General features: G+C 55.0%; 1 protein-coding gene across 1 annotated transcript in view; it reads right to left on the reverse strand.

The window, feature by feature from the left end:
* Positions 1-369: 369 nt before the first annotated feature.
* SMAD6 (SMAD family member 6) overlaps positions 370-18,442 on the reverse strand; it is a 73,693-nt gene continuing 55,620 nt past the window's right edge. The window contains exon 4 of the mRNA XM_012665078.1: positions 370-1,100. Within this exon, the coding sequence (XP_012520532.1) occupies positions 559-1,100 (542 nt within the window). The 3' untranslated portion in view covers positions 370-558. The remainder of the gene's footprint in view (positions 1,101-18,442) is intronic.

An 18,442-nucleotide genomic window follows, 5' to 3' on the forward strand; every position in this document is an offset into this window, starting at 1 on the left:
TTTCAGAGTGCCTGATGGGTCAGAAACCCACTGAGGCCCTGCATGTCCGTCTTTGTAAAAAGAAGACAGTTTAAAAACAACTATAATGCGAATACTTTATTATCAACGAGTGACTGGTATTAGCTTTTTGTCTGGGCATTAATATTTCAAAAACCATACACCAAACCCAGGCTTTTCCACCTAGCTCTGCTGTATCATTTTCTTAAAAAACAATAACAAAAACAAAAAACATAAAGAAGAAAGGAGGAAAAGAAAAGAAAATATATCTGTATTGAAAGAATTATAAGCCAAAGTGCGTCTTTCTTGTTTTGTCCATATACACACATTGCACCATACATAAATAATTACATTGTAAAAATGACTCCATAATTACAAGTATAATATATATTTCCATATAATATATAAAACTTTATATTAAATCTAGGTAGATGATATTTGGGGGGTTTCGTCCGTGGGGCTGTGTCTCTGGGCCTCGGCCCCTCTCGAGGTGAGCAGGCGGCGGAGGCCGCGGCCTCCCCGCCCGGCCCTCCGCCGGGGCCTTCGCCTCCCCGCCCGCCGCTATCTGTGGTTGTTGAGGAGGATCTCGAGCCAGCAGGGGCAGGAGGTGATGAACTGCCGGGAGTAGCAGGGCCCCCAGCCCTTGGCGAAGCTGATGCGGACGCTGTTGGGGTCGTAGGGGCCGTCGGCGGCGTCGGGCTCGGGCCCCTGCTGCAGCAGCCCCGAGCGCTCGAAGTCGAACACCTTGATGGAGTAGCCGGGCGGCACCTTGCGCACGACCAGGGCGCGGCCGCCGGGCGCGTCCAGCGTGGGCGAGTTGACGAAGATGGGGTGCTCCCCGCGGTTGTAGGCCCACACGCCGTCGGGCTCCTTGCTGAGCAGGATGCCGAAGCCGATCTTGCTGCGCGTGCGCCGCACCGACTCGCTGCGCTGCTCCAGGTTGAGCTGGCCCAGGCAGAAGCCGCTGCCCTGAGGTAGGTCGTAGAAGATGCTCACGGCCTGGTCGTACACCGCGTAGAGGCGGCCCACACGCGTCCGGTGCTCCCAGTACGCCACGCTGCACCAGTGGCTCGGCTTGGTGGCGTCCGGAGACATGCTGGCGTCTGCGGGACAAGCACAGGGAGCGGCGGGTTATTCGGGGTGCGGAGGTGGGTGGCGGAGGGCCGCACGGGTGGGCACAGCTGTCCGGGCACTAGGAGCTGGGTGAGGTTTCCGGCAGTCAGCGGTCATGTGAGCACCTACTGTGTGCCCCCCAGTTGCCCTCAAGAAATTCAGCACAGCACAGGGTGTCTCTCTCTCTCTCACACACACAACCTCACACAAAAGAGAAAACAAAGGTTATGAACCCACAGAGTGCAGGCCAGGGCACCTACTGTGTGCTCAGTGCTGTGCCCGTGGACAGGAACCACGCCCTGCTCCTGCCCACAGCATTTTACACTCGTGCAGGAGAGACAGAAAACACCATGCACACCCAGTGTGTGCCAGGCACCCGCACTGTGCTTCCCACGCTACACACTGGACCCCACTTGGTCCTCACGGTCACTCTAGAAGGAGGCCACCTTCTCATCCTACAGATGAGCGGCTGCGCAGCTGTTGAGTGGCCTGCCAGGATCTGAACCCATTAGTCAAGCCTCAACCTGACAAGGGAGGGTGAAGCTATTAGGGAGTGTAAGTCTCCACTCAGGGGGGACTCAAGCACGGGAAAGTGGGGTGGGGGTGGGGGAAGGTGGCCCCCAGGATCCCTTCCAGCGGAGAGCTGGGGGATTCCTGCGCTGGCCTTGTTTGTTATAAATACGGCTGCCGGGCTGTTTCCGGTGTCAGCCTTAGTCTCCTCTACCCCTCACTCGCCAGCCCCAGCCTGAGTTGGCTTTCTTGGCCGGAAATGCAGGTTTGTACCGGAACTGCAGCCACCTGCGTTTGGCAGAGGGGTGGAGGGTCCCTAAGTGCCAAAGAAAATCACCCCTCAAGGGCTCTGGAGCTTGCCAGCTCTCTGGGGTGTGTGCTGCTCCTCTCTGGGCCTTAGTTTCCCCACTGTACAGCAAAGGGGTGGCCCGGGTGTCACTGAAACCCCTTCCCACTCCAGCCTGGGGCATCTCTGAGTGTCTGGAGAAGTTGAACAATTTCTGAGAGCAAAACTAAGACGAAACCCAGGCCGAGGCCCGCCTGGCGGGGCAGCCCTGTCCCCACTGTCCATGCGTGTGGCCAGCTTCTCAGACCCTGCAGACTTCTGACATCTGGTCGAAGTCTGAGAAGTGACATGATCGTCACAACCTGCTTCCACACAGGTCCCTGGCCAGGGCCTGCGCACAGAGGAAGACGTCCTGCATGAGGCCCGACAACAAAGCAAAGCCCTTTATGGCGCAGCTTCTCCGAGAGAAACTGATCAAAGTCCAGCCAAACCCGGGGTAGACACACTTCTAACGACTTCATCTGGGAGCTTGAGTGAGGCCAGCTCTGTCTTCCCTCATCCCAGCCCTGCCTAGAAGCCTCAGAAGAAAGGGGGACGGGGCCCCCTAATGTCCTCTTACACACTGGGAAGCCTGCCTAGCCACCTAGCAGGACAATGCCTGCCTGAAGGGGTCTTGGGCTGGGCACAGGCCCCATGAGCGTACCCCTCGCCCTCTGCCTGGCACTGAGGTCCTCATGCCAGCCCAAAACTTGGATCATTTTCCTCACAGTCTCCATCTAGGCCCCCGACGGTCCCAACTGATGGTCAGGAGGGAGGAGGAAGAGGCCCTGCTTCCTACCCTGGGCTGACCCACCCCATAGCCAGCGGGCAGAGAGATAGCTCAAGCCCATGGCAGGTGACACGGCTGCAGGCACCAGGTCAGTGCCGGCAGATAGGCAGCAGGAACAGCCAGACTCTGAGCTCCAACACCCCACCCCACTGTCCCTCTCCCCACTCATCCATCTGGCACGGGTCAGAAAAGCAGCACCATGCCAGCCTGGCCCCGAAACTGCAGCACCAACACTGCTCACCCATCACCAGGAATTCCATGAATGTGCCAGGCACAGCGAGGTGGGGAAGCCAAGAAGCGGTGCTGGAACACGCTGGGAGCTGCGAGGGGCAACGGCATCGCGGAGCGCCTTCTGCGAGCTGGGCGCCTTCTTCCCAGCTGCCCGCTTTCCCCTCTACTGGCACCCCATTTCGCAGGAACCCGGAGCCCAGGATCCACAGCAGTGAATGCTGGGCCAGCCCAGCTCTTTCCCATGCTCCAGGCGGACTTCTGGGCAGGCTCCTCCCTAAAACCTGCGCACTGAGCAGTCCCCCCGCTTCTCCAAGCTGCGCTTTCGCTGCCTGAAACCACCGCTGCTGCTGTGGTCTGTGGGTCCTAGAGGTGCCCACCCACAAGCTGGGGAGTCACCAGTATCACCCCCGTTGGAGTCACTTCACTAGCTGGCTGAGGGAGGGGTGACTGCTGTCCCCCTTTACAGGTAAGGCTCTAAGAGGGCTGCCTAGCCATGAAGGGGCAGCTCTGGCCACTCTACAGTCAAAGGCAAGGAGGAAGTTCGGCTGGCAGAGAGTGTGCCTGGGAGGTCATGGGATCTGGAGGGTGGGGTACTCTCTCTTTCCTAGCTTCCGAAAAGCTTTTCCATTCAAGGCCAGGTGGGACTTCCTATCCCCCTCCTCTCAGTTCCCCCAACCCCAGCCAAGCCAAATGCCCCCTCTCCTGTACCTCAAGACCCATGTCCACAGCCTGGCCCCAGGGATAGTGCTCTGTGATCTGAACTCCACAGAGCTGCCCTAGAGCCCAGCCTGCCCCAGCCATCTGGCTTAGGGACACCAGGGCCTGGGCTGGGCCCCATCCCCTGCAGCTTCTTTGGTTGTGCAGACTGGGTGACACTCAACAGGCCTGGGCTCCTGGCCAAGTCTCCCAAATTCCAGCAGATAGACTGCCACCTCTGGGAAGCCCTCTCTGACCTCTCCCTCCTGGGGTACCTTAACTGCAGCCCCTCCTTTGGCCCGAACAGGTGTCTGTGCTGCTGGACAATGCCCCCCAGGGGGTCTCCACTCTCTGAACAGCAAGGGGTGGGTCTCAGTCTGTCCCGAGGCTGCACACATCCCCAGCACTCTCCCACTCGGAACACAGGAAAAGGGAAGGAGGGAAGGAACAAAGTACATCCCAAGTGTCTGCACACGGCCCCCCATGGGGTCTGCCCAGACATGGGCCAACAGCCTCAGGCCTGGGGGCAGTGAAGGGTGGTGGGCCAGGACTCAGGTCTCATGTCTGATCCTGGGGGTGAGCCGCCTGCTCTCGGCCTCCCCATCCCCAGCCACTCTCAGTCTTGGGGCTCCAAAGCTCGGAGATCCCCTGACACCATCTCAGCCAGTGAGACCCAACACTGAGGCTCCACAAACCAACACAGTTTTTAACAGGGGGGCTGAGATGACACGGGGTTACCACCCTCTACTTTGTCAGTACCAGTTTATTTTCTATCTTATTTTTCTTTCTTTCACCATGGACCAGTGAAAACATAGTCCTAAGACTGGCCTGCGGGAACTACTGATGGAATCCAATAACCTTGTGCCCCAGAGGTGGTGTCCCAGGGTGTGTGGAGTGACCTGTCCAAGGAGGCGGCAGAGCTAACGCCCAAACTCAAGAGCCCAGATTCGACTCTAACCCTTGCTGCATGATCCAAAAGGTGTCAGAGCGAGACAGACCTAAAGCTGCCGCCACTGACTGGATGTGTGGCCACGGACGAACTGCTGAACGTCCCCAAGCCTCAGTCTCTTTTTTTGTAAAATGAACTGGTTTAGTAATTGAGTGCCTCGCTCACACAGTCCATCTTCGGATTTTCTAGAAATTTCAGCAGCAAATCAATTGGTTGCAGAAAGAAGCAGCTGCCTTGTTCACTGGCTCCAGTGCTGTCCTCACCCTCCAAAGGCCTGGGATCCCCAGGGATGTTGGGGGTCATGGCCCAGGGCCACCACTGTGGAAGGTTCCAACAGGACAGTGGGTGACAATGCCCTTGCGAACGCTGAAGCACTTTACAAATGTTACGAGTTAGCTCCTCGCCTGGCCCCTGCGGTGACGGAGGTGCTCAGTGAGTAAAGGAAGAATGAAGTGTGCGAGAGGACAGTCTCTTGCAGGAGGATCTTTTTCTCCTCGTGGCTCCAAGGCTGTGGTCCCGCCATCTCCCACAGCCATCAGCCTAATTAGGAACCAGCTCTTTAATTGCAAATAAATACCCGGGAGTCAGACCCAAGTGAACAACATCAAAGATGACCGAGCTCTGACCGAAACTCCCGCTCACTGCCCCCTGCTCAGGGCCTGGCCTAGTTCCCAGCCAGACCCTGGGTCCCGCTGGGAGCATTCCAGGGGGAGGACGAGAGGTGCTGCGTCTGGGGTGGATCTAGTAGAGCAGCACTAGCCCAGGAGACAGGAGTCCTCCCTCCTGGCCCTGATCCAGCAGGTCATCTCCCTTCTCTGGCCTCAGTCTTCCCATCTGAACAATGAGATCATTACTTTCCCCAGCTCTCAATTCCTGTGATTTAGTGAATGCTCACAGCAGCTCTGGTCAAATCACCCAAACCCGGAAACCAGCTCAGATGTCCACCAACAGGAGAAAGGACAAACAAGCACTAGGCACATCCACCCAATGGACACCAGTGATCGACAGAAAGGAGCACACTTCTGAATCTCAAACGCACCCTGCTGAGAGCAGCCAGGCATGGAATAAGATACGCTGTTTGTTTCCATGGATGTGAAATTCTCTGATAGAAATCAGAACAGCGACTACCTCTGGGGAGTGGGATGGCTGGGAAGGGGCATGAGGGAACTTTCCAGGCTGATGGAAATGTTTGATATCTTGATTGGAACAATAGGAACGAGGGTGTACGTGCTATCAAAAGTCACGACCTATACACTGAAGAGCTGTGCATTTCATGGTCGGTATGATACCTTTGAAAAACTTCAAAAGAAGAAAATGGCAATGTCCCATGACTGTCCTAGAGTGGCCTCAGCAGGGCTCCACAGTGGCCTGGGGGACAGCCCCTGTTCCCTCCCAGTGGTGCCCACATTCCTGCCACCAGAGGGTGGTGGCTGCTTGCACAGGGCAGGAGGCGACTGGCCCCAACAATAGGCCTTCTCCCCTGCACAGAAGCCAGCCCCTCCGATGGCTGGCATTCCTTCCTCTTGGCCTCTCTGCCCAGGGGTGGGTGCTGCGAGCCCAACGTGTAATTTTGTGGGGGTGCTAGGGCACCGAGGGGGCCGACTGCAGTCTGGGGGAGGCGGGGAGAGCAGAAATCCCAAGAAAAGCCTTTAGCTTCTTCGAATCAGCAGTTTTCTGTCAAAACAAAGGGCAGGGACGTTCCTGTGTGCTCCCCCGTGGGCTGCGTGCTCCAAAGCCTGCGCACACACTGCAGCTTGTTTTCCTCCTGCCTCCCCCTTTCCTTTTGGCCAAACTGCCCTGGACTCGGCCGTCCCGTGAAGGAACCAGCGCTGTGCCCAGATTAGACCTGAAGGCTCAGAGCATCCGCAGGAGGCCCAGCCGAGGCCCGTGCTCCCCCACATTCCAGGTCCTCACCGCCGCTGCACACCCACCTGGGCCACAGCGACCTCCCTGCCTCTCCCGGGGCTGGACAGGGCCTGCTCAGCCACAGGCCGACGAGCCTGAAACAAGGGCAGACAGGCCCAGGCCCCACCGAGAGCTGAGAAGAGAGACTTGAAGTCTCAGAGGCCCCACGAGGTTAAGTGACGAGCCTAGGATCACCCAACAAGTTGGTGGCAGAGCTGGACAGGAGCCTTGGGCTGGCTTTTCCGATCTCCTTTTCACAGGGCTGCACTGGGGCCTCCTGCCCTCCTGGAAAACTCCTTTCTTCTGTCCCATGTCATGCCTGTGGCTTCAAGTTCCGTCCAACAGGCAGCGTTTCATCTGTGGCTCCCAGGCCTGGGAGTAATTACGTGGCCCTGCATCTGGTTAACCTAACACCCCTTTTAAAGCCTTGTTTGCCCATTAGATAAGTAGTTTTTGTTATCAAACTTAGAGGGAAAAAAGGAGTTTCCACTTAACCCTCCTTTGTCGTTTTAAGCTGCCAGAAATGGCTTCGGGTTTTGCAGCAAGTCTAGAGATGCAGCATTAATTAGAGGCCTTTTTATTCCTTTGTTAAGGGAGGGGAAGACCAGTCCCTTATCCACTGGGCTCCGGCAGTAAAAGCAGAGAAGGAATGTGCGCAGGGCCATGTTAATGGTCAACAGCTTAGAACGAGCCTCTCTGCTGAACGCTTGTTCCAAAAGCTGGCCCAGCTGACAGGAGTTTCCTCTTATTTGCTCCTACCCCACTCCCCGCCCCCCACCTCACTCCAGCACCTTTGGCTCCTAGAGGAAGCCGGGCTTCCAAGAGGAAGTTCCTAATCGGTCATTACATCACGGGCGGTCTGGCCACCACCGCAGCCTGCCTGCACAAGGCCCACCTCAGGGGCTCTTTCAGCCACTGGTCTCTGGGCCCAGGACTGTGCTGGCCACCACCCTCTGGACAGCGCTCCGCTGGTCTGCTTGGGTGTGTGTATGTGTGGGGTGGGGGTGACCCCCAAGACAGGGAGTGGGATGGGAGCCAGAAGGGAGAATGACAGCAAGAAGAGCAGGGAGGCTGCGGAATACGCAGTCCACATGGCCAAGGTGCAAAAACTGAGGCCCCAAGAGGTGAAGTGACTCACCAAGGTCACGGCAGAAACAGTGACATGGCTGGGACCAGCTGGGTGTCTCCGCACAGGACTGGGTTAAATGCACAAGCTGCTTGCATATGAACCCCAGCTCTGCCACTGCGCAGCTGTGAAATCTTGGGCAAGTGACTTCACGCCCCTGGGCCTCAGTTTCCTAACCTGGAACATGGGGATGCAATCAGTGGTTACTTCATCAGGGTATTGGGATTCATTTCAAGTGTGTCAAATAATGCCTGGCTCGAAATAAGCACTCCATAAATTAACAAATAATATTATTACCACCATGCTCCCTTCTCTCTATATATTATTTATATTAGTTATATGACAGAGAGTGACTCAGCTGGAAAGTTCTAAGGGTATTCATGTTAGGTAATGACATCTGCAAAGATAAGATGTGCCAATAGAGTTGAGAATGAAGGGGACATAATCACAGTAACGACAATATAACAAACCAGCCCATATTTAAGAAATCTTTACCAAATGCCAGGCAGAGTATGAAGCCCTTTAAATGCACCACCCTGACATACGTAAATCCCATTTTAAGATGGGAGGGCTGAGGCCTGAAAGTCAGGTAGCATGCCCAAAGGCATCGGCTAGGCAGTTGCAAAACTGGGATTTGAGCTCTCGTCTGCCTAGGCTGAGAGGCAGGAGACACTTTGCATTACTCCTGTGCTTGCAACCCATGGCTGCAAAATCCAGGGGACTACAGGGTCACAGCGCAGGGACCACGCTATCATAATCCAGCCACGTCCACGCCACGCCGTCACGTGGGGGCTCTGCAAAGACCGCACAGTGAAAGGGGTCCTCCGATGTGGCAATGCTAATGCTGCTGCCCCACCTGCTGCCCACCTTGCTGGGGGGGCAGTGGGCTTTCAAATACCACTCCCTACAGCTATGGTCCCTGTGCCTCCCTGCAAACACATGGATTTTTGGGTTTTTCAGTATAGTTTCTCCCTCACGCTCAAATATTCCCTCCAAAATACAAAACTGAGCATTTTCTAGATGTGCTGCCACAATGAACACTGATCTTGGGAAAGGGCTGCTAACCCTGGCTGAGTCCCCGGAGGGCGGGAGTGCTCTGCGCTCTGCATTCATTACTCCTTTGGACCCTACAAGTCCAAGAGGTAGGATCAGCCCCGTTCTCACCACAGACCCCAAGACAGGAGGCCTGACCCTGAGCCCACCCTCTTCTCCGAAGGCTGGGCCCTTTATGCTGCCTCATCTGCTCCCTCTAGTCTTTGGGGTGGTCCACAGAGCCCCCGCCCCAGGACCTGGGCTGTATCTGGCCTTCTCCAGGGCGAGGGCCGAGAGGACCTGCAGAAAAGCCTTTCTCTCCGCCTTGGCACCCCGACCACAGCCTGCTCCGCTCCCCTGTCTGTGGTGGAACAAAGTGGTGGCCAAGGCTGAGATGGGTAGGGTTTCCATTCTTTTATCTTGTGCAGTATTCAAACAAATCCTAAAAAGATGAACTCATCTTGCAACTGTGACACAAAACAAGCTTTTGCCCAGGCTCTAACACACAGGGCTGCTCAGTGTGTCTTCCATAGACGGCTTCCCCGGGAGCTGTCAGGCCCATGCAAAGGGACAGACCAGAGGATGAGACCTGGGGCGCCCCGGTCAGCATCCCGCCACCTGCCTCCCACTGCAGCTCCTCCATCCTGCCCTGCCCAAGAGATGGCCTCCCGCCCGCGAGACTGTTCCGGTTCCCTGGGCCCAGGCAGCGTGCCCTTTCTCCCAGTGCCCAGGGCACTGTGGGATAAGCTCCCTTCTTCACAGCACTCTCTGCAGGCAGCTACAACTTGGAAGAGCCACACTGGGGCTGGCATCGGAGCCATCTCCTCCCCAGAGGGCCAATGCATCAGACTACACCAGAAAGAGCAGCGGTGCTGCCCTCCTCGAGGAAACCCCAACAACCTAAGCCTGAAAACAAAAGGACCACCTAGGAAGCAAGGCAGAGAACCCCTCAGGCCCCTGGGGAGGAAATGAGCCCAGGAGGGGAACTCTGGTTCCCTGCGTCCTGGGAGGGGAGGATGGTGAAGAAGGGGAGACAGAGCAAGATAAGCAGCTTATAAAATCTGCGTTTTGAGAAGGAACCAGTTTCTGCAACAAAAGCCTCTGAACTTTGCTCCCATTCCAAGTCCTCTTTTATTTTATCACAAAGTCAGACTCTGGAGTATGTTTGTTTGCCTTCTTACTCAGAGACCACCTGGGGCGGGAAAGCCTTGCTTTTATTGCCCCTGAAAAGATTCTAAAATAACACTATTTGTGTGAGATAATGAAGCTGGGTACTTTGGTCCCCAGGAAAGAGGTGGCAGTTGTGAGAGGGGAAGGGGGCCCCCAAATCCTCCTGGCCTGCAGGTGTGCACTGCCTATGGCCAAACTGCCGAACTCACACACAGATCAGGACCCTCGCTGGTCTCATGTCAGCCTGAGCCTGGGTTCTCATCTCAGGTCTTAAGTGCCCAAGTTCACCAATGGAACCCAACCCTGAGTGCCCTGTGAGTCTGAGAACGGAGAACAAAATCAGCCCTTTTGGGGATTCAAGTAGGGACAGCCTGGACGTGCGTTACAGGTGCAGGGAGGCTGGTTTGCGGTAGATGGCGGGCGGTGTGCTTCAGGGAAGCCCATCTCTGGGCACATTCCCTATCCTGAAGGTTCCCGGAGCTGGGAGAACTCGGGGCACCTTCGTTTTTCTTTCATTTCTCAAATACAATTTGTGTTTTACTGGCAAACCTCCTGCCTCAGACTTCTAGCTGGACCCAGTATAAAGCCATAAAAGCAAAGTAAATAAAAAGTGTGCTCGAGACCACAGGTGAACTGGTACGAATCCTAACATCTATGTTGCTGCGGACATCTCTGAGTACCACAACCCGCTACATAATTTTGAGAGCCCAGAGCAAAATGAAAATGCAGGGTCTCTTGCTGAAAAATGATTAAGGATTTCAAGATGGTAAAAGCAGAGTATTAAATTAAGTGGAGATCCCTTCTGAGCAGGAGCCCTGGGCCACAGCACACACCGCACGCCCACGAGGCCAGCCCTGCTGGGTGCTGGGGCCCTCTGTGAGATTGCCCCACTCGAAGGGGTGGAGGGGCTTTAGAGGAGGGTCTAAGAACAGTAACTGGCACTCAGGGGCTGTGAGTTTCCTTCCCCATTCCCCAACGTTTGTCAGAACGTTGCTTAACCCAGCCAGACCCCAATCACCTCCTTTCGGTCTAAACCACACACCTCTCCTCTGTAACACTCTCATTTACGCCGTCAACGGAAGGGATGTGTCTCCAGCCTACTCACCTACCAACAGGCTCGCCTGGGATTGGGCTGGCCTCATTGCTCCTCTCCTCCCCAGGGACCCGGTACTATGCAGCCTAAAGGGGTGCTCTCAGCAATGGGGTGCTGAAGGGAATTTTACATTCAAGGCCTGGAAGGGCTTTTGGGAAATCACCTGTCTCCTCCCCTGCACCGCCCTACCCCTGGGATTGAAAAAGGCACAGCACCAATTCTGTTCCCATTTAACAGATGATACCACTGACACTCAGAGGCCAGAACATTAGGCAGCGGGGGAGAAACACTGTCCCCACCTGTGACCCTCAGGATGCAGCCTGGCTAATGGAATGCCAAATGCGCTCGCTATGTGTAAGGCTTGTTTAGTGGCGCAAAAAAAAAGAAAATTGCCTAAAGCCTACAGTCATCTTGTCTGGCAATGGGAGTGGATTTAATTCCTCTGGCTTGCTAAGGCTATGAGGGTAAAGGGAGCAGGGAACACAATTTTGAACAGAAAAGCCAAAGAATGGGGCGGGGGAGCTGGTTTTCTTATTTGCAAAGCTCTCAAAAATGAGCCTCATCTAACACCAGCCTGTTGTTATTTACCAACTAGACAGTATCATGTGACCTTTGCCAGCCAAATATACCTGCCTTGATTTACGTTAAAGATGCAGCTTGGGATAATCACCGCAAAATTAAAGTACCAGAGGTGGGGCATTAGATAATAATTCTTGCATTAAATCCTTTCCTTTAAAATATCCTTTTATAACACAAAGATACACAATCCCCGCCTCTTTGGTGAATGGAAAGGCCTACATACTGGATTTTCTTAAAGTGAGGGTTGCCCGGATCATTCTTGTATGTTTCTGGAACAAACGAGAGTGCTTTATAATAAGCGAAAAGCTAATATTGACTGGAGAGATCATTAATCCACGATTAAACACTAATATTTGCTGTAGAAAATGCAGTAACATGGGATTTAAACGTTCCCTACAAAAACGTTGCAAAATGACCTGCTGGCTTAGCAGAAGCTCACAGCTCTGCCGTGGCCACCGTCTACACTCTGTGGTTGCGCTACTGTGCAGGCAAGTTGGAGCTGCTTGGCGCCGTCCACACCTAAGCTCCCAAGCTGCTGGAAAGGGCCGGCTTGTTTGATCTGCGTAGGGGTTGCAGAGGGAGGGAGGGGGCCAACCAGTACGTCCCTTCGACCAGGCCCCACGGAGACCCTGGGCCCCACGCCTCAACCCCAAGTCCAGGACTGGTTTCCAAGGCAGGAGGCCAAGCTTGGTTCTCACAGCCCCTACAGCCATACGAAGAAGGTGGCTCTACCCACACCGATGGTGAGATAGTGGGATGCTGTTTTTCACTGTGGAGGGTTTTCCAATTCTGCAAGCCCATTCACAAATGACCCCGTTTTAGGTTTTGGAATTTAAAGCTCAGAGAGGTTTGGTGACTGCCCTGTGGTCCACAAGGTTAATGACGAGCAGGACTGGAGGCTCCTCTCACTGCCACTGCCTTCCACCAAGCATCTCAGGAAGGTGGTGAACCATTATCTCAGAACAGTTTCATGTTTCTCAGACTGCGTGACTAGAACCAATGCAGCAGTAACATGAGGACACTGGTCATAACTGTCAACCCTGCTCCTGTTTGGTCTTCTGTTCCCAAGGCTGACTTTTCAGCTAAGAGGGTCATGCCTTGTTTCCCCTGATCTAGTTCATAATCCTGGACTTCTTCTAGAAAAGACAAAAGGCCCAGGAAGACATCTGGGCTGAACCTGACTGATGGCAAGGCCCAAATGCCTTCTAGAATGGTCTCCCCCTCTGGAGAGCTGTTTGCAGCCCCAGGGACCTGTGTGGTAGATAGGTGGAAGGAAGGAATACCTTTCCTGAATCTCGGGAGAGCCTAAAGGGGCTCTTTTAGGGCCTGCCCTAGCAAGAGGCGTACACCTGACATGCAAGGACCCAGCAAATGCCAGCAGAGAGCTGCTAAGTAATGACGCTGCCTAGACTGCAGCAGGTACCCCTTGTCATCGCTGGGTCGCGCTATTATCTCCAGCCATCCTATGGGAATCCAGTACCTTCTGGGTACCCACTGTCCACATATCCCATCTCATTTAACGCTGAGAACCATCCCAGGAGGCAGGTATAACTTTACAGAGGAGGTTCAGGGAGGTTAAGCCCCCTGCCTAAGGTCACACAGCAAATAAGCCAGAATCCAAACCCAAGGCAGCCCGACTCCACTGCCACTCCTCCTTCCCTTCCTCTTCCCAGAGTGCATCCTGGAAGGTGCTCAAATTCTAACCTTTGCGTAGTTCCAACAGGCAGTCAGCACAGTCCCACTCCCTGAGGTCTCCCACTGGTGTGACCTGCGCCAGCCTCCGCCTCCTCCATGAGGCTGGCGCCTGCCCTGCTGCCCCCCCCTTCCCCATGGGCACAAATGGCCCTGCAGGCCGCCAGTGTCTGCATTCCTAGAGCACATGCCCAAGTCGGGCCCACTAAGGAGGATCCTGAGTAATTCAGCCCATAAATCATGGCCATTGTGAATTTCCCTTTTAGCCACAGGCGAAGTCAAACTTTTCCTTCGCCCACTGTAGTGAACCACCCTTTGTTCACTGTATCTCTCTCAGCTCCGCTTGGCTGGGGGCCAGGTCTCAATTATTAATTAATCTGGGAGGCGCAGGTTGCATTCCTGGCCACCTAACCACTTCCTCCTCAGTGGGGAATTCGCAGGCCAGGCCCTTCTAGTTACAGCAAGCATCTCACAACATCCCAGCCCTGTCTTGTGGCCACTGCTGCAAGAAAGGACGTTAAAAACCAGAGTTAAAAATAACAGCAGAAAACCCAAAAACCCAGAAGTCTCCTTTTCCAACTCCATCCCACAGCACCAAGCCAACCTGCGTGCAGGCCACCATCATGATAACGCCACAGTTCGCCTTGGTTTCATCCGTGCGATGGGGAAATGATCCCCCGCCATGCAAGGCTGCTGTCTGTGTGTTTGTCTAGGAAGCGGGTAATCGGTGAACCCCCACTATGGCAATCTCACCAGCCAGAAAAGGAGACATAAGACAGAAGGCTCAGAAACAGTCCTGAGGCTTCTGACTTCATTCATTCGCTTTGTCCTCACCGGGTGAAGAAAAGTGTCAAGCAGCTGGGTGAGAGGAGAGCAGCAGAGGTGAGAGCTTTGATTGAGGCTTATTAAAGTCATCAAAGCATCTGCAGGGGTGTCAAGGAAGAGGGTGGAAGTGTGAGCCCTCTTGGCCTGGATCAAGTCTTTGGGAAGCCTTTGCATGGAGGAACACCCCGAGAAACAAGGTGACCGGCCTTGGTGTGAAAAGTAGCCCTATGATGGTAAAATCCAATCGCGAAGTCAGAGTACAGTGTCTATAATTCCTAAATGTAATAAAGGTCTTTCCCTCCTTTATGTTACAAAGTAGAGTGGGCACTCTCTGTCAGCAGTGGTGCCGAATGGTTCAGCTGGATGGAAGTCAAACTTAAGCCATGAGACCACAAAAGGACAAAAATGATAGAAGCAACATAGCAAGTCATAGGCTGGGATAAACATTCGTTACTGCTGGTAATTGCCATAAATATCCTTTTGGTCTTTCTCCTCTGGCCCCATACACACCCACAGTATCTCAACCTCAGCCAGAGTGTCCATGAGCCAGTCAACGGTGAGCGCCAAGGACCTGACACCTCAGGGTATAGTCTGAGAAAGGTCTGATGCTCAGGCTTTATCTACTCCATGTTATATCTGCTTTCGATGTGATGAGACAGATGGTTTGACCCCAAATCTTCATACACTATTGCTACTCTGGGAAGGAAGGGACACTTTTGTCTTTTGGCTTCCCTTACCCTACATACTGAGGCTTTTGGATAAAGCATGCATACCGCCAAGATAAATTACTGTGCACATACAATAAAGAACCATTAATTAAGACTCATAAATCCAGAGTTTGTAATAATTCTGAAAGCAGCTGGGCCAAAGTTTAAAAAAAAAGTTTTGATAAACAAATGCAAAAATATAAATAAGGTTCAGGAGAACTGTTTATCCTACTAGCACTGTATAAACAACTGGCATACCAATTACAAATCGCTCTTATCTGTTGGCTAAAGCAGATCTCTGAATGACCTCTAACAGGAAACATTATCCGGTTAGCATCACAGTCTGCGTATTTGGAAATCACAAAACCTGGTTTCTTAGACCAACCACCCACCACCCAGGCAGCCTGAATTAGTAAAGCGCCCCTGCGTTGTCAGTGGTCTCTTTCTGTGATCGGGAGAGGAAGTCGCTTGGACGGCCAGGCCTCCCTCGGCCCGACTCTGGTAGCCAGTGGCCGCCTGGGAGGGAGCGGCAGCCTTGGCCCTGGCATGCCAACATGCCACCCAGTTATCTCTGTGCCCATCTTAAAGCAGCAGCACTTCCTAGGGCGTTGGGCCAGGGGACCCTGCCAACTCAGGCGTTTCCACGGGAGAGCTGGCAGGGGCGCCCTACCCCTGCATGGAAACCCCTCGGGCGTCAAGTGCAATAGGTGAACCAAGGACAGTCTGTGGCTTCCTTGGTGATTTACAAATGAGCCAGGCCCCAGGTTTCCCCCGAGGGTAAGCACGGGTGGTCAACAGTAACGCAGGTGAGGGGCCCACAGATAAGCAAGGAGGTGTGAGGTGGCAGGCGCAGGCCCTGGGTGAGGCTGGGGAGCTGTCAAGCCAAGAGGGCGCGTTGGTCCTGGCCCGAGAGGGACAGACTGCAAGGCCCCAGAGAGATGGGCAGAGGGCCAAGCTGGAAATACCGAGGGCCGCTCCAGCTCGAGGAGACAGCCCTGCCAAGTCGGGGAGGTGGCACTGACGGGGGAATGGCAGGTTCCGGCCGGGCCGGTCCCCAAGGGCACCAAGTCAGGAGCAACCGCCTGTGTCTCTGGGCACGTGGGGGCTGGAGCCTTGCCAGGAGACCCAGAGCCGCCAGTCTCCCCAGGGTGCCCCTGTCCTGGCGCTACCCGCAGCCTGCCTAGGACCCGTGAGGAATGTAGAGCCCCTCTGAGTGGTGCGCTGACCGTGGGCAGAGTGTCAGGCCCAGCCTCCAGGCCAGAAGATTGCTCTTCCCCCCCTCCCCCCCTTCCGTCTCCTGGCCGCAGAGGTGCTCCAGCAGAGCCCGCTGAGCCCGCCGCCCACGGCGAGGGCCCTGCTGCTACTTCCCTCATGGGCGTTTTGGACATCTTCTGGCTCACCAAGACCCTGACGGCACCCGCTGGGTGAAGGAACCAGACTCGGAAGGGGATCCCAAGGCTGGCAGGGGCCTCCTGCTGTGTCCCCCAGGAAGGACACACCCTTTGGGGCAGGGAAGCCAGGTGTATTGGTGGACTCCTTGTTCTCTGTCCCCTCCCATCTCCTCTGCGCCTTTCCCTTGGGCTTCAAGAACTGCTATCAGGTCAGACCAACAAAACACGAGGCTGGGGCGGCCAGGATGTATGCATCCTGCCACCAGACGGACATCTGCCACAGATGCCACGGGTTCTGCAGTCGGCTCTCAATCAGCTGTGCAGTTTGATCAGAAGACTTCTTTATCTCTATGTACGGAATCTGAGCATCCACTTGCTTCAACCCTCTCCCCGCTCAGGCACGTGCCCTAAAACAGACAGACTGACTCACTTATTTGTATAGACCCACCAAGAACCACCTCCTCACATGTCCTCCTCACTGGAGTCTGACTTCTGCTGCCTTCCCAAAGCGCCCCCCTCTGATGGCTGCTCCCACCACAAGGGACAGCCGCCTGCCCGGCCTTGCCCACACTGAGCTCCACCCAGAAACCCTGGAAGCAAATTCCCTGAGGGGAAAGAGTGGGTAGGATGTTTTCAAGAACCACTCATTGTGGGTTTGGGTTCCAGCCAACAGAAGTCCCCCTGAGATGCAAGAAGGGCATTTGCTCGGGGGACTGGGCTCCTCTCGTCACTCTGGAGGAGCCTATTGTGTGCGGGGACACACCTGCACCGCTGCACCGGAGGGGTTCGTGGTGCTGTGCTGAGGGGGGCTTGGAGCCTGGAGTGAGGGGAAACGTAACGCGGGTGTCAGGGAAACCGGGGAGACCCTTGTGTCTGCAGACATCACTCCTGGTCAGTTCCAGGTTATTTAGTGGGCTACGCACGCACTATTCCTTCCCTCCCTCGGACTGGAAGAACAGGGCTCACCCCCCAGCCCGACTGAGAGCCCCGGGAAAGCCCCACTCCTGTGAGCTCTGAGAGTCACTGTGTCGCCGGGGGAACCTGCCCACCTCCCCAGTGGGGCGTGTGATCGTCTTGAGATGAGGGGAGCCTGCCGCTCTCAGATTGGCAGCAGCTCTGGACGCTGTAGGGTGCTGTGGAATATACCGTCCAAGAGCAACGTCACACTCGTCTCCCAGAGAAACCTGGAGGAAGTTCGGGGAAGGTTCTTAGGAATGGCAGGGCCAGAGAGCATTCAGCCCGACCTCCTCCCTTTATAGAAGAGGAAACTGAGGCTCAGAGAGCAGAAATCACTTGCCCAAGGGCACCCAGGAGGCTGGGGCCTCGCAGCCAGGGCCCCTGTCTCTGAGGAAGGACCCTCATCCTAGAAACCACGAGGCCAGAGGAACCGGGACAAATAATGCTGATGAGTCCAGCCCACATGAATTATTTTTGCAAAATGGTCTGTTTGTTTGTTCTTGTGGGTAGCAGGGAGAGAGTCCTTCCTCGCATCGCTGTCGGAACAACTCCCTGCCTGTGCCTGAGAAGTGACCCGCCCCGGCTGGCCGGCACCACCACCGACGCTCAGGCAAAGGATGTGCGTTGCAAAAATGGGGCAAAGTTTCCTATTCTGAAGATAACATTGTAAGACACAGGAAGTCTGCAAGCAGAGCCTGCGTTTCCAGAAAGCCTCTGCACACCCGTTCGCAACCACGTCCATTGTAAGGGGTTTCTAGAGATTCCAAGGCTGGGGGAGGGGCGGGGGGGTGAGAATCAAGAGAGAGCCTTTCCCAGCTTCCAGGCTCGCTGGACCTCCGGGGATGCAGACCCCTCTGCAAGTCCCAGCTACTCTCATGGAAAAATAAAAGGGTTAAAAGAGCCGGTGCTTCTCCTACTTTGGGCCCCTGTGTCCAGATTCCCAGGCCCCACCCCTGGAGATTCTGATTCATGGGTCCTGGGCGGAGCCCGGGAATCTATGTTTTCAACAAGATTTAGGAGGTCCCTTTTCTGGCTCTGACATGTTGTGATCCCTTGGGAGGAGGGCTCAACGGCCTGGCATGGTGGTGGGAGAGCTGGCTTCCTCCAGGGAGGAATGACAGGGGCAGGAAGGAGACCAAACCAAATCAACTTCCTAGCATTGGATGGACGTGGTTGGTCCCAGCGCCAGGCCCTGGAGACTGGCCGGGAAGGCGACACTCTGGAGCCACCGCGGACAGCCCTGACTCAGTGTGTCTGGGTGTGTCTGAGGACAGGCCCCTGAGACGGCACACGCCTCCCTGTGGGATCTGCAATCAAGGACCTCGGTTCAAATGCCAGCTCTGCCCCTTCCTAG

The sequence above is a fragment of the Propithecus coquereli genome, unplaced genomic scaffold, assembly GCF_000956105.1.
Source record: "Propithecus coquereli isolate 6110/MARCELLA unplaced genomic scaffold, Pcoq_1.0 Scaffold955, whole genome shotgun sequence".
Taxonomy (NCBI): domain Eukaryota; kingdom Metazoa; phylum Chordata; class Mammalia; order Primates; family Indriidae; genus Propithecus; species Propithecus coquereli.